This window comes from Dreissena polymorpha, chromosome 1 (assembly GCF_020536995.1).
Source record: "Dreissena polymorpha isolate Duluth1 chromosome 1, UMN_Dpol_1.0, whole genome shotgun sequence".
NCBI classification, from domain to species: Eukaryota; Metazoa; Mollusca; class Bivalvia; order Myida; family Dreissenidae; genus Dreissena; species Dreissena polymorpha.
The window spans coordinates 190,576,863-190,592,297 of NC_068355.1; the positions used below are offsets into that span (position 1 = coordinate 190,576,863).

At 44.8% G+C, this 15,435-nt stretch overlaps 1 protein-coding gene and 2 pseudogenes across 1 annotated transcript; all 3 read right to left on the reverse strand.

Annotated features, from left to right (window-relative positions):
- Nucleotides 1-347: 347 nt before the first annotated feature.
- On the reverse strand, nt 348-10,576 carry LOC127864329 (histone H2A-like). Its single transcript, XM_052403981.1, has 3 exons — nt 10,420-10,576; nt 4,878-4,887; nt 348-749 (listed from the first exon to the last, which is right to left on the reverse strand). Exons 1-3 carry the CDS (start codon nt 10,574-10,576, stop codon nt 362-364), a joined length of 555 nt encoding a protein of 184 aa, XP_052259941.1. The 3' UTR covers nt 348-361.
- Nucleotides 10,577-11,272: 696 nt separating this feature from the next.
- LOC127864334 (histone H4-like) lies at nt 11,273-11,588 on the reverse strand (annotated as a pseudogene).
- Nucleotides 11,589-12,362: 774 nt separating this feature from the next.
- On the reverse strand, nt 12,363-14,978 carry LOC127864328 (uncharacterized; annotated as a pseudogene).
- Between the last annotated feature and the right edge of the window lie 457 nt (nt 14,979-15,435).

The following is a 15,435-nucleotide window of genomic DNA, read 5'->3' on the forward strand; positions in this document are numbered from 1 at the left end:
CCCCTAAAGCCTGCGTGGACCTATTACGTTACGTTAGTTTACGTCAGTGGTCTGGAAGAGAGGGCTGGTAAGCACCCAAAATGGTATTTCTTTGTATGTTATACCGATGTATTTATACTCCCCAATCGTTAGGGAAGCGAATGAAGGAGGGAGCGAGCGAGCGGGCGGACAGGCAGGCAAGTGAGTGAGTGAGTGAGTGAGTGAGTGAGTGAGTGAGTGAGTGAGTGAGTGAGTCAGTCGGCTAATGAGTGTTTGGTTAGTGCATAAGTTGTTGACAATGTCACGAGATATTTCTTTCAGTATCGTTTAGGTGGCCCTAAAAAGGGCCGTTTGCGTAACGTTTTCAAGCCAGAGAAGGTGCTTATTTGCCACCAGCCTGCTTGGTCTTCTTGGGCAGAAGAACGGCCTGGATGTTTGGCAGCACACCACCCTGAGCGATGGTGACTCCAGACAGAAGTTTGTTCAACTCCTCGTCGTTGCGGATGGCGAGCTGCAGGTGACGAGGGATGATTCTTGACTTCTTGTTGTCTCGGGCAGCGTTGCCAGCCAGCTCGAGAACTTCAGCGGCCAAGTACTCGAGAACGGCAGCCAAGTACACGGGTGCACCAGCTCCAACACGCTCGGCGTAGTTGCCCTTGCGCAGGAGACGGTGGATTCTGCCCACTGGGAACTGAAGTCCAGCCCTGGATGAGCGGCTCTTTGCCTTCCCCTTTGTCTTTCCTCCCTTTCCGCGTCCAGACATGATTGTGCTTTCGGTTGTGAGTGCAACAGAAAATACATCGGCAATGTGTGTTTCAGAGTTTATTTACAGGTCCTACTGGCCTCTTCACGAGGTTACGGTAGCCCGACCTGCCCCTGTGACCTCTCAGGAGAAAAAGATTAATTTTAGAGTCAAAGTAGGTCAAATTTACCCCGGTTTCCCGGGTATTCGCCAAATACTATAATTTTTAAAAGAGTTTGTTGCACGTTGGCCAATGAGACCTTAATGTGCTAGCTACCTAAAGGTGGTGATGAGGAGCGGAATCCCGCCGAGTGTCCCGCACATTACTAATGTACAAGACACTCAACGCGATCCACAACCCAACACCACCCGGTACATAGGACCCGGAACACACACACGTATCGCTCTCACACACCCACTCATTACGGGTGGCGCGTATGAGAGCGCCACGCCCGTGCGTTCCGGGTTCCTTGGTGGTGATGTGTATGGTTGTGTATAGTGTGTGGTATGTGATTGTTGTGCATTTGTCTGGAGCGGAAGAGGAGGTGTCTGTCAGTAATTTACGGTTGTCGGTCAGTCGTGAAGGGTTGTATATTGTTGCAGTTCCCAGATCGCAGAACCCGCCGCCCCGCACAAGCGCACCCACGCCGAGCGAGCCCGAGCCCCCCCTCGCGCCCCGCATACTGCCCCGGCCCGAGCACCCAACCGCTGAAGACCCCCGAGACAAGCACCCTCATCCACCCACTTGCTGCGCGCGACAACAAATCAGTCGAGAACCAACCATGGAGCCATCCAAAGCCCTATCCAGAGTCACCATCGTTCCTCCCACCCGCCTGCCAAACATCCAGACCGTGTATCAAGCTGGGATGTATTAATTTTGCTGTTATGTTGTATTTGCTTTTATAATTGGATAGGTAAAGTAAATAAATGATCTAAAATCTCCGTTGATATATCTTATGATTTATTTTTGTTTTATGTTAATTTGTAAAACTCATGGTATTATAGATTATGTCCTGTGCTCTAGCTTTCATTTACCCAAGTGTGGTTGTTGTGCTCTCCGCCCCATGAGAGGTGTTAGTGGGGGTTCGAGCAGGATACAGGAAACGCCCCGATTCCAGAGGCGCCCCTGGTTCTTTTAAGTGCCCGGTGTATAGCACCGATACACTGCACCCCCGTTTAACGTCCCTCGCGGAGGACATATTAGTACATAGTGTTAGTATTGGTGTTTATATACATGTGTAGTTCTGCTGTTTTGTGCCATAGCTTGCGGTAACGTGGGCTCTCTCTGTTGTTATTTGGTATGTAGTTTGGATGTTATTGCGTAGGGTAGGCTAGTTTTTGAAAGATCATGTATACGATGATAGAAGAAGGGGACTATGTTTGTTTGATTGGGCCGAGATGACTAGTTCGTTGGGGGCAGACAATCTTTTTGTAAATTCTTCTTATTGATGTGTTAAGTGTCTTGTGAGACTGTGGTGTTGTAAGGGCCAGACTAGTTTTGATAGGTCATTTATTTGATGAAAGAAGAGAGGGGCTGAGTTTGAGTGTATTTGGTATTATGGAGAGCGCACACGTTAGTGTTACTGGTTATAAAAGCAAAGATAGCATTCCTATGTGTTTGTGTAATATGCCAGGTTTAGTATTGTGGTCTGGTTTAGGGCATGTCGAGCTAAGGGCTCGAGCCGGCTACATAGGAACATATAAAGGTTAGTGTACCAATGAACTGCAAACAGTAATTCTTTTCAGTATTTTTCAAGAGGGACGGCATGTAGCGTCTCTCGCTGAGGACATATTAGTATATAGTGTTAGTAAGGTACATATAGAGATCTGCTGCCTTGTGTCATATGTGATAGTAGCTTGGGCACTCTCTGTTGCTTTTTTGGGTAATGGTAGTATGTTGATTTGAGGGTCAGACTAGATTTTTGACAGATCATGTATTAGATGATAGAAGAGAGGGACTGAGTGTGTGTAAATGGACCAAGATGACTATTTTGTTTTGTGGGCTTTGACAATTTCGAGATTTTCTTTCTTCTTTCTGAGGTGATTGCCTGTGGCACTGTGGTGTTGTGAGGGCCAGACTTTGTTTTTGATAGATCATTTATTTGATGATAGAAGAGATGGGCTGTGGGTTATGGTAGTTTGGTATTAGGAGAGTGCGCGCTTTACTGGTTCGGGTTATGTATGATATCAGAGGCAGCAGTTCTATGTGCTATTGTGGCTATTTCAATGGTTAGTAAATAAATGGACTGCAATGAGTTATTTTATCTATACACTGAGAAACATATATACTAACTATCATCACTTTTCTTTTTTTGGTAATCTTGGGTGGGTCGTGTCGACAGAGCCGCAGTGCGAAGAGGGGGCGCCTCACCACCCAGCCGACACGCTCCATCCAACATTTTTTTTTTTAAATATAATGCATATATAAAATGGTTGTGATATCTACATCTAAAGGGGTTGTACTGAAGGTTTCTCTATTGAGTTACCTTAGTGCGCACCTGATGCGGCTTCCGTCTCTGTGCGGAGGTGTAGTGTCTGCGTGCTTACCCCACTACAGTCGTCGTCGGCTGCTGCGTGCGGGTGCAGCGGCAAAAATTTAAAATAACGAGGACCAGCACAGGGGGGGGGGGGAGGGTCTCGCGGAACCCGGATACTGTTAGCCCGATTTTTTGGTTTACAAAGGGGGGATTTTAGATTTGTCCATATCTTTACATAGTGGTTACAGATGTTCGTTTTATTTTTATCAAGCGTTGCCTATCCGTCATTGATTCTGGTAGCGTGCCCTTAGGGTTAGATGCGTTTATGTTGTACGGTCGCGGTTGTTAACGAGGCAGGCGGCCGATACATTACATGATTTGGTCGACAGTTATATTCGGTACCGTAATCCCTTCCGTCGTTTAGTAAGAGAGTGTTGTTGATGTTTTAACTGGCTAGCTTGTCAGCCCTTGCCCGTCCGTGGCGTCGTCACAGGGCACAGACCAGGGGGCCCCACTGACACCAGGTGTGACCCGTTGGCTATGCCCTGCGACGAATAACTATAGGTCGGTTGTCATATCCGCGTTATGCTCAGGCCGTGATAATACCGTAGGTTCACTCAATGCGGGCCCGGGCGAGCAGCCCCAGTGACATACGGAAGTGACCGTCGTCCGTGCCCGCACAGAGGGTTCCCTTATGGCTATAGTCCACGGACGGGGTCCGGCAGACAGGGTAGATGTTATGTAGTTACCTAAATGTGTTTTTAGTCCGGCACCGGTACGCGCTTTATTCGCACTTTTGTAAGTTACGCGATTTGTTTATACGCATATTTTTGCTATTTCGGATAAGCCTAAGGAAGATAGTTTATGCAAGACGACTCTGGATAGTTAGTATGCCCTACTGTATCGATTTATTTTATAGATTAAGTGCAGGTATGCATCTAGTTTTACCTTAATTTTGATTGTAATGCGATTTTCCTTATATCTTGCTTTTGCAAGGGAGATAATAGAAATACTCAAAGTTCGTAAAAATAGTCCTTTCCGTTCATATTTTTGTTTGTTTTGCAATATATATGGGAATTAAACCTTAAGTTACTATTAGTATGGGGACGAAGAGATATTGTTACGGATATATGATGTTTGTATAATATCTTGGGATAAATCAAATACATATATATACTATTATAACCCCACTCCCCTGCGGCGTCTCCCGCACCAACGCGGCGTCCCACTCGGGTCTACTGTTTAATACTTAGTTTGTTAGAGAAACAATTTATCTAGTGTATTTATATTGTAATATTTATAATATTTAGATTGCTAAGGAAAAATGTATCTTGTGTATTTAACTTGTAATATTTATATTTTATTTTAATAAGGCATACGCAGTGGAAGCTCGCTTATCGGAGTATTTTAACTGTTTGTCTAATATGCGATGTAATTATTGTATTTATATTTTATTGAGATATCCCGTATCCCGCAAAAATTTAAAAACATGTTGTCGTATAACTGATCCGACCTTGTTCGGGGGCATTAACAGTAGGCTTGCGATCGATTATAACAGAAATATTGTTATATGCTGCTATTATACCTGCACTTAGTTCTAGTCTTTGGGCCGCGTGTTGAGGGCATATGAAGAACAAATGTTCGAAGGTGTCTGGGACACTGCATTTGGGGCACAGAACAGTTTCGTAGCTATCACCGTGTAACCTAGTCACCCCTAAGCGCATACGTGTATATGCCCTATCTTCTTGCTTAATGGGGCTATAGATATGGATCTTATGGCTGGGGTTAGTGATAAGTGGTAAATCATGCTCAGTGCAGTATTTTGACCATTTGTAGTCCTGTTCATTGTACGCTTTTTGGTTTATAATGGCTATAATTTCGCGTGTGCTGGGTTTTAGCTCAGAGAGTAGGCCGTCTTGGGATCCTAACTTGGCAAGTTTATCTGCGTATTCATTGCCCGGGATGCCTACATGACTAGGTATCCAAATAAGTTTAAGAGATATGTTTTTTATTAGTCAGTTTTGTGATACCTTTTAGAGCTGCGTATATCAAATCTGGTCGCGTTTCGAGGATCCTGCGTGTAGTGCTTGCAATGCGCTAAGAGAGTCGGTTAGAATCGCGTAGTTAGTCTGTTCGTGAGTGTTAAGCGTGTTAAGCCAACTTACTGCGTCATTAATTATTGCTAGCTCGCAGGCAAATATGGAGAGTTCTTTTTTAAGTTTTAATCTGTTGTGGTGGATAATGACATTTTGAGGGTTGTATACTACGTACGCAGCGCCGGCTAATTTTAAATCCTCGTTTTTACTACCGTCTGTGAAAATCTGTGTGTACCCGCCGTATGTATTATTTATGTAATTTAAGGCTATGGTTGCGCTATTGGAGTCGATTTCGGATTTTTTAATCAGTGTTGATAGATGAAAGTCGATGTCGGGTTTTACTATTTCACTAAGGCTGTAGTAGGTAGGTGGTTGGAGTTCAATTTCGTTAATTTTATAGTATAAATTAAGCGCTCGGACATTTTGCGCGTACGGGACTCAATGCGACTTTTAGGTTTACGGTAGGCCGGGTCTTCGGTGACCTTTGAGTTGATCGGTAGGTTGTTTTCCATAGGATTAGTGCGCGCGTAATACTTCATTTGATTTATTTGCCTTTGATGGTCCAGGTCAAGCATTCCACACTCGAGATGGATAAGGACGGTGCTTGTGGTTTTACGTGTGCCCGTGATTATTTTGAGTGCCGTGTTTTGGATAACTTGTAGTTTTTTTAGTAGTGTATCGCTGGCTGAGTTATATGCTATGCTTCCGTAATTTATCTTTGCCCAGATAGTGGCTTGTAAATACTCATCAGTGCTTTCTTGTCTGTGCCCCAGTTATTTTTTTGAATGCATTTGAGAAAATTAAGATCTTTCTGGCAGCGCACTGTTAATTTGAGGATGTGTTCTTCCCATGTTAGGTATTTATCAAATGTCATTCCTAGGAAAGTAATTTTGTCGAGGTACGGAAGCGGAGCGCCACATAGTCTTAATTGCGGAAGTTCTGAGATTTTTTTAGAAGTTGCTTTGGATGCGCGGTTAGAAAAAACAATTGCTTGAGTTTTTGAGGGATTAATTTGAAAGCCGTATGATGCACTCCAAGTTTCTATAGCAGTCAGTGCGTTTTGAATTTTATCAATTGCTAGTTTAGGCGACCATGAGGTAGTCCATATGGCACTGTCATCTACAAAGAGGGAAAGATCAATAGGTCTGTTTTATTTTGTGCATTATGTTTATGAATCGTGCGTTCTAGCGAATTCATTGTAACGGAAAATACTATGGGGGAGAGGACACTTCCCTGGGGCAGCCGTTTGTTGTGTCGACCGTTTCGGAGGTCGCGTCATGTAGTCTTACTTTTATTTTCCGCGTTGTGAGGAAGGCTGCGAGCCATTTGAGCATGGTGCCCTCTATACCTAATGTATGTAACATATAGATCGCATGTTCATTCCATAATTTATCGAACGCGGCAGTGAGATCTAAGAAAACAGCTGCTACCGATTGGCCTAGATTTTGAGCTCTTCTGATGTCGGCTTCGAGGCGCACTATATGATCTTCGCACGAGTGGTGGGCTCTACACCCTGATTGATTTTTCGAAATTAGGTTGTGTTTTTCAAGATAAGCGCATAATCGAGGTTTAATCATTTTTTGCATTAGTTTTGTAAACGTGATGTTAACGAGATCGGCCGGTATGAGGCTGGAGATTCTTTGGGTTTGTTAGGTTTGAGGATCGGAATAATTGTTGCCTCATGCCATTCATCCGGGAGGGTGCCTTCGGCCCATGATTTATTGTATAAGGCAAGGAGCTCTTGTTTTGCAGAGAGAGGGAGTTGCTTCAGTATTTTGTAATGTATATTATCATCGCCTGGCGCGCCGTTTTTACAAGTCAGTAAGGCTTGTTTCTAGTTCGAATAAGCTAAAAGGCGAATTGTATTTGTGAGTTTTGGTCTGTGTATGAGATTCGAGCCATTCTGGAAATTCGTTTTTAGTTTTAAGTTTTCGCGCTATGAAGGCTCGCGAGTAGCCTTTGTCACTGCTTACCGTTTGGTAGTGGCGTACTAAGGCCGTAGCTTTATCTGCGTTTGTTACAAGTATTTCATTATTGATGCGGAATATCGGAGTTATAGGAGGCGGTCTGCCTGCATACGGTGTACTTGAGACCAAAGTTCTTTGCTAGTGGTTTTATACGAGAGATTGTTACAGAACTCGTTCCAGCTATCTAGTTTTGCTTTTTTAATTACTTGTTTTACCTTAGCGCGGGCTTCTTTAAGTTTTTCATATTTGGGGCCCGTTCTGATTCTGATGCATTTTTTCCTGCATTTTTCTCGGTATTTAATAGCGGTTTCACATTCCTCGTTCCACCAAGGTACTGAGCGTTTAATTTTTTTAGGTTTTTTGTGGCTATAGGAATAGAATTGTCTAGCGCTGTCGTGAGTTTATTTAGATAGGAATGGAAGTGAGTGTTAGAGTCAGTATTATCTTTGTTGGGCAGAAATTCGTTATTGCATTGAACTTTAAAGTTATTCCATTGATCAGGTGTAGCCTTATGGATTTTCCACTTATGTTGTATTGACGGAAGGGTGTGTTCAATTTTCAGTTTTAAATTCACCACGATAGGGAGATGGTCGCTACCAAATGAATTGTCGAGTACATTAAAGTCGCTTATCGCTTGTAATTTAGCTGATATAAGGGCGAGATCGATCGCGCTGTCGGAATGGCCGGCGCGGTCGGTAGTCTCGTGACTTGCCCGTCGTTGAAGAATTGAGGCTTGTGTTATTTAGTAATTTTAGTAATTTGTAATAGTTTCCGCATGATCATCACATCGCGGATCGCCCTCGGGGTTCCAGCAGGGGTGTTTGAGGTTTAAAATCGCCAATGATAATATTGTTTTGTCTATGGTCTAGTGAGTTAAAAATTTTTTGAGTAGTTTTTTAAGAGTATTTTCTACAGTTTGAGCGTAGACACATTGGATACGAAAGGACAGGTTTTTATTCGAGGTAGAGTGTGTGATAGCACACGATTCAATCGGGCAATCCTGGTTAATCTTAATTTCAGTAATGGGATTCCCAATTTTACATATATAGCTACCCCGTGGCCGTTGCCTTTTTCCTTCTATTGATCTCACGGGTTCTTGGTATCCTTTTAATTGAACTTGTTTGTTTTTTTGCTTCTAAATTTGTTTTTCTTGGGATGCATACAACATGGATCTCACTTATTATTTACATAGTTTTGGAGCGCATACAATTTGTTATTGTCTCATGACAGCCAACCCCTCGGGCGTTCCACGACATACGGTTAGATTTGACGTAATATTAGGTGCTTGTCGTAGCCATTGAGGGGCTTGTATTGGGAGATTGCACAAGCTAAGTTATTCTATTAATATAGACCGTACGCGTGACGGAAGGTATATCGGGAACGGCGGTCGCGAGCGCTTGCTTTTGTGCTGGCTATGTCGCATGATGATAGGATTCGGGCGTGTATCGGTTCAATTAAGTTTTTTTCCTATGGATGTGTAGAGGCGAGCTCTCATTGTTTTTTTAGGTTGCCAGTTGTGGCGTTGGATTTGTGTGCGTAGTGGTTGTTTGTTGTTGTTGTTTGGGGGTGACCGGGTTGTTAGCGTTAACTGGTTGGTTGTGGGTTTTTGCTTGCTGTGATTGTTGTTGTTGTGGGAGGAGGATTCATAACCTGTTTTGGTTTTGTGGGTTGAACGGGCGTTGGTGATGGTTGCACGGGCGGTGTTGGTTTGATGATGAGTTGCTCAGCCTCTTTTTCAGGGAATTTATTTTTGAGAATAGTTAGTATTTCAGCTTCAGATTTACCTACAAGTTGTTTAGCAATTTGTTCTAGATTAGGGCGCTGATTGTTGTAGACATGTTATTAAGGTAGTTGTTAGTAAGTTGAAGGTTTTTGTTGTTAATAGTGGTTTGGTACTTGAGGTACACTGGGCACCCCTTATACGCCGCGCTGTGGCCTCCACCACAGTTTTGCGCACTTCCTAGTGTTCCTTGATGAGCACGACGCGTGCGAGTGGTTACCCGCGCAGTGTGGGCATTTCGCATTGTTTTTGCAAACGTGCGATGCATGGCCGAACATCTGACACTTAAAGCACCGTAGGCTGGCGAATAGTGCGGGCTTAACGTTGTGGCCTAGGATGTTGGTTGGCGCGTTTTCGGATTTAAACGTAACTGTTATAAATTTGTTTCTTGCTCCACTATGGACGGCTCTACGTTAGTTTAGATTTTAGTTCATTCTTTTAGTTTCTCGATGTTCGCATTTAGGGGGACATGAATTATGCCTTTGCCTAGTTTTGGTTGTTCGGTCAGTTTAAAGTCGTAGTTACCAAAGGAGAATTGATGTGCTTTATTGATCGCGTCTTTCTTATTTTAAATAGCAGTCCGGTTTTAACTTCCTTAAGCGGTTTGGTTTGTTCTGATCCAACGAACTTCACAAAAGCATCACCAATTGCCTTGGCCTTGTTGCGCGGGAAGATCGCTGCGACAGTGCCAAGGCAGAGGGGTGAGCCATATTGCCTGTCCAGGGTCATAGTTGTTGGATTGCCTAGTGGACTGAGGCCTGGGAGATTTATTAGGTACATTCTCCGGCTTGTCATTGAGGGTTTGATTGACCTTTGAGGGGGTAGAGTTTGTCTGATGCGTCGCGTCATTTGTTACTTCTAAGATACACGTACGACTATTGATTATACACTTGACCACACTCACGGAGGAACACTATTTGGCCCTTATTGAAACGTTTATGTTATGTAGAGTTTGTACTTCTGAACACGTTCTATTGCGTGAATAGTGTAAAGGGCATCAAAACAAACCTCTGCATATACTTAAAATTGTTTGTTTTTACGATTTGTCACTAATATTAAGCAATGATATTATGTTCGTGTGACAATAACGACAATTCTTTCGTAAGAAAGTTGGGTGGCCCTAAAAAGGGCCGTTTGTTTTGAAGCACCACAGAAGTTGTTTACTTGCTGCTGGTTGTACTTGGGTGACAGCCTTTGTGCCCTCGGACACGGCGGGCTTGGCGAGCTCACCAGGCAGCAGGAGACGCACAGCGGTCGGATCTCTCTGCTTGTGATGGGGGATCGCTTGTTGTAGTGGGCAGGCGGTGAAGCCTCGGCAGCAATGCGCTCGAAGATGTCGTTGACAAAGCTGTTCATGATCGACATGGCCTTGCTGGACACTCGGTGTCGGGGTGCACCTGCTTCAAGACTTTGTAGATGTAGATGGCGTAGGATTCCCTCCTCCTCCTGCGCTTCTTCTTGTCAGTGGAGCGCGCGGTCTTAGCCTTAGTGGCGGCCTTCTTAGAGCCCTTGCTTGACAACACCCTGGTCGGCATGATTTCCTAAATCGATGCAGAGATGAATGTTGCAACGCGTTTCAACTGCTATTTATATGAACGACTCACTCTCGAAAACGGATTGACCTACTTCCAATGCAGTTGTACAGCGCGCTCGTCGCGATTGGCTGCAGTTTTATAACGCATGCGCGTTCGTATTAAACGTGTTTACGAAGGCTAAAGCAATACTGTCGAAGCCCTATGTTTGCATCGCAAATTATTAATGATCTATTAAGACTAAGTAATGTGTTTACTTATTAATAAGTCCTCACAATGTTCAATATGAAACCTAATGCACATGCTTACGTCAATGGTGTCTGTAATAGAAAAAAATGAACGCAAACACCGCCAGGCCGCATGTCCGGTAACAGAAACATTCAAATGCGAATGATGATAGTTTCGCCTTATAAAACTGGGTACATGGGTTGAACGAAATAATGCCCTAAAATTAGGCTTAATATTGGATAATTGAGCGTGTGACCGCACTGTAAAGAAGTAATGAATTCGGGACATTGCGTTAGGTCTTATGAACCATACGACTCATACCAGAGTGTGTGTATCTAATGCATGAATGCAGTAACCTAACAATCTGACGCTTTAACGTAACACTAGTATATTGTGACAATTTGTAAGAAAAGTCTTTCGAAATGTGTGTGTGGCCCTAAAAAGGCCGTTTTGTAGCTTCTGTACAGAAGGTTCGATTAACCGCCGAATCCGTACAGAGTCCTGCCTTGTCTCTTGAGGGCATAGACGACGTCCATGGCAGTGACGGTCTTCCTCTTGGCGTGCTCAGTGTATGTCACGGCATCGCGGATGACGTTCTCAAGGAACACCTTGAGGACACCTCGGGTCTCCTCGTAGATGAGGCCAGAGATGCCGTTTCACACCACCACGACGAGCGAGACGGCGGATTGCGGGCTTCGTGATACCCTGGATGTTATCACGCAGAACCTTTCGGTGACGCTTGGCGCCTCCCTTCCGAGTCCTTTTCCTCCTTACCACGTCCAGACATATTGTATCTATCAGGTACTAGCTGTAGAATGCTTTCACTGGGTCTTTTTGCGGCTATTTAAACACAAAGAGCAGTTAGAGCACTGTGATGTGACCTGCTAACCTACTTTCGGGCTGCTTAACGCTGATTGGTCGGTGGTCGAATCTGATTGGTCGAAGAAAATCAGTGAAACGCCGATTGCGTGTGCATTGCGAGTTTGATGTAAATTATGTCCGTTTATAAGATACTGAACGGTGTTTCTTGATTGAAATGTGTAGAATATCTGGCCCGTTATTTGATGCGTGCATTTACGTTGTGTTGCCTTGAGTGCATGACTGTGTACCGTAACGGTAAAGTTTGAGGTCTGGGGCGATTTTGGTCTGAAAAAGTCTCAATCTTGGCCACTTCACACGTGAGTTTGTCACCGAGCTGGTTATAATACGCGAGACCTATGATCTAGTTGTGTTTTATGTCACTTTGGTGAATGACTTATAAACGACGCGGCTCGTAATTGAACCTTTAAGAGTAATAACGAGATGATTGAACGTGAAGGGTCATTGCATATCTGACGAACATGAATTGAGATGCAGACATGAAAGAACGTACACTATAGCGTCCCTGACGCATATATGTGTTAGCGGGGTACTGTTGCGGGGTACTGCTGATACGTGTAGCAACATGATTTGTTGGGTAAGGCTAAGTTTGCTTGACTTTTACAACTGAAAGATATTCTCTCGCAATATTTATGTGGCCCTAAAAAGGGCCGTTGTTTGTGTGAGAGCCAAGTACAAAAGCTTACGCACGTTCGCCGCGAATACGGCGTGCGAGCTGGATGTCCTTTGGCATGATGGTAACACGCTTGGCGTGGATGGCGCACAAGTTGTGTCCTCGAAAAGGCCGACCAGGTAAGCCTCGCTGGCCTCTTGGAGAGCCATGACAGCGGAGCTCTGGAATCGGAGGTCAGTCTTGAAGTCCTGAGCGATTTCACGAACCAGGCGCTGGAATGGCAGTTTCCTGATGAGGAGCTCGGTTCTCTTCTGGTACCTTCTGATTTCACGAAGGGCGACGGTTCCTGGCCTGTATCTGTGAGGCTTCTTGACACCACCCGGCCGGTTGCTGGTGCGCTCTTGCGAGCGGCCTTGGTAGCCAGCTGTTTGCGTGGAGCCTTTCCACCGGTAGATTTACGAGCGGTCTGCTTTGTTCTTGCCATCGTTGCTGCTGTAAGACAGTAATGTTCGACATTGTTTTTTTTTTTTTTGGATCAGAGTTTATTTCCAGGTCCTACCGGCCCCTTCATGAGGTCTTTATGGTCCGACCTCCCCTGTGACCTTTCAGGGAAGAAGATTAATTTTGAGCCAAAGTAGGTCAAATTTACCCCGGTTTCCCGGGTATTCGCCCAAGATATAATATTAGATCAAATATACCGTGCACGGTGGCCAATGAGACCTTATTGTGCACTGGTATAGTTTGGACAATTCAAAGACAAATTCTTGTCTGTACGCAGCTCCACCAAAGGAGTTGCAAGCAAGCAGCTCCTGCTTTATGGCCCCTCTCGCTGTCACCGGCTGTCGTCTTCATCCACGAGACAGTTCCCCAGTGCGTTGCAGCGTACTGAGTACCGCTGTCCCGGGGTCTCCTCTTTAAAGCACCCCCCCTCGATGTTCTTTGGGTGTATGTCAAACCCAGGTCCGTCCCGTCGTGTCCCCCACACGGTGGTCTCGCTGTCCGCCTGCCCCCGGCCCTCTTCCGACGGGACCTCGGCAGGAGGTCCTCGGGCGGCGAACTCTCGACGATAAACAGACGGGTGAACAAGGTCCGCTGCATCTTGGGAAGAGCAGACAGCAATCCCAGCAGTGTGGAAGACGGGAACGTCCGGCTCGAGGGTGACGGACTCTGCTGGATTAGCAGAGCCACCCGCAGAAGTTCCCCTCTATAAGGAAATATGTACAGGTGATGAATGTGAATGGTATGTCGACAACTGAAAAAACGGGTTAATATAAAGAAACAAGCGGTGTGCGAGTGACAGTCGATTGGCTACAATCCGCGTTGCAATTCGTATCTGACAACGGATAGTAAATTAACAAATCAACGCCAGCGTGACAAACAGCGTCAGCCAATCAAAACGCTCATAGTATCGCGGGTTAGGCTGTGCGAATACTGTTGTAAATATGCGAGTTTTGTACGTTTTGTTAAGCGATAATATAGCTTTGAAAGAGCAATGTGTATGAAACAAGCTCACAATTTACAATTATGTCTTTGATAAACAGTATATACATGGACAAGGCCGTGGCCGTGTTAAACTTTGAGTATTTTGCATGTAAAATAGCCCTATGAAAAGGCTAGCTACACAAACCTAAACATGTATATTTTGGAGTTAAATCAAGTCCAATGTGATGTTTTATGAAGCTAATACATGCATAAATATAGAAGAACAATATGAACTTAGCACAAGTAGCCCAAACAAAATTAATTCACTGTGACTGTTTTTTGTCTCCAAGTTGGGAAATTTTGTTAAAATAGCTGCTTGCTAATATTAGTGTAACATGAAACTCAAAATCTGCAGACCTACCTTTGTGCTAACAGGTACACGTTGTCCACTATGTCTGTCTCTATGCCAAAACATTACACGTGTATGGTTCATAGCTTAACATAAAGACAAATGTTGAATTTTATGCCTGCGAGTTATTTTGTATGGATACAAATGGCAAATCGACAGCCGACAAAGACAATTCTTCAAAATAGGATGAATGGTCCTGAAAAGGACCTTTGAGTTGAAGTCTGTGAGACACTTGGGAAGCCTTTTACTTTTACGATACGCCTTCTTTGGTGTCTTTGCCTTTTTTGGGTGCCTTGGCTTCTTTGGTGACTTAGAAGCAGCTTCTTAGGCTTGGCAGCAGCCTTCTTTGGCTTAGCAGCGGCAGCCTTCTTTGGTGTTGTTGGCCTTCTTTGGCTTGGCTGGGGCCTTGGAGCAGCGGTTTTTCTTGCTGCAGGCTTCTTGGCGCCCCGCCTTCTTTTGTGTCTGGCTTCTTAGGGGCCTTTGCCTTCTTGGGCTTGGCAGCCTTAGGCTTGGCAGCCTTCTTTGCGGCCTTCTTCACCTCTCCAAGCTTGAAGGATCCCAGAGGCACCGGCCCTTGGACTGCTTAAACGGCTCCACTCTTGACGCCAGCCTTGAGGGCCAGTTTCAGGTGGGCGTTGACGGCACTGACGTTATCCCCGCCCTTGTAGTTGGCCTGGATGTACTTCGGATAGCCTGTCTTGAGGAGCCAGCCTCTCTTTCAGGGCACCAAGTGCGGCGGCAATCATCTCGCTGTACTTGGATGACTTTGCGGGCTTCTTGGGCTTGGCAGCCTTCTTCACCTTGGCGGGTGTTGGGGCAGCGACGACGGGAGCAGCGACAGCGGTATCAGCCATTTTGATGATGTTGGTATTCAGTGATAGAATGATAGAAAACCGCTGCCTAAGTCTTTATATATGTAAAGTAGGTCACCAGCGTTGGTATTTGATCGCGCGGACGTGATGAGATACCGGCAGGTGCGCGCAGAAATTTTTTGTTCGTGTGTTTCTTTTCGTGCTTGTATTATTGCATATTTCTCATGTATCATTTTTGTGTAAATTGATGCGAATGACATAGGTACGTAGATGAAAGATAGATCTTCAAGCACTACCAGGTTTTATAAAGGATTGGGCATGGAAATAAACGACGAAAATGTATTACAAGTCACACAAGTCGCCACAAAAGCACGGTGGACAGATATTTATGAGTTAAAAACAGCGACAATAACACTTGCCTAGTCCTCTTCCTATCGTTGTTCATACTTGAATCGCATCACAATATGACCTGCCCATACAGTCCGTATATTTGTGGGAG

Excerpts from the sequence above, each read along its gene's own strand:
- LOC127864329 (XM_052403981.1), bottom strand. The coding sequence starts at position 10,576 with ATGCCGACCAGGGTGTTGTCAAGCAAGGGCTCTAAGAAGGCCGCCACT.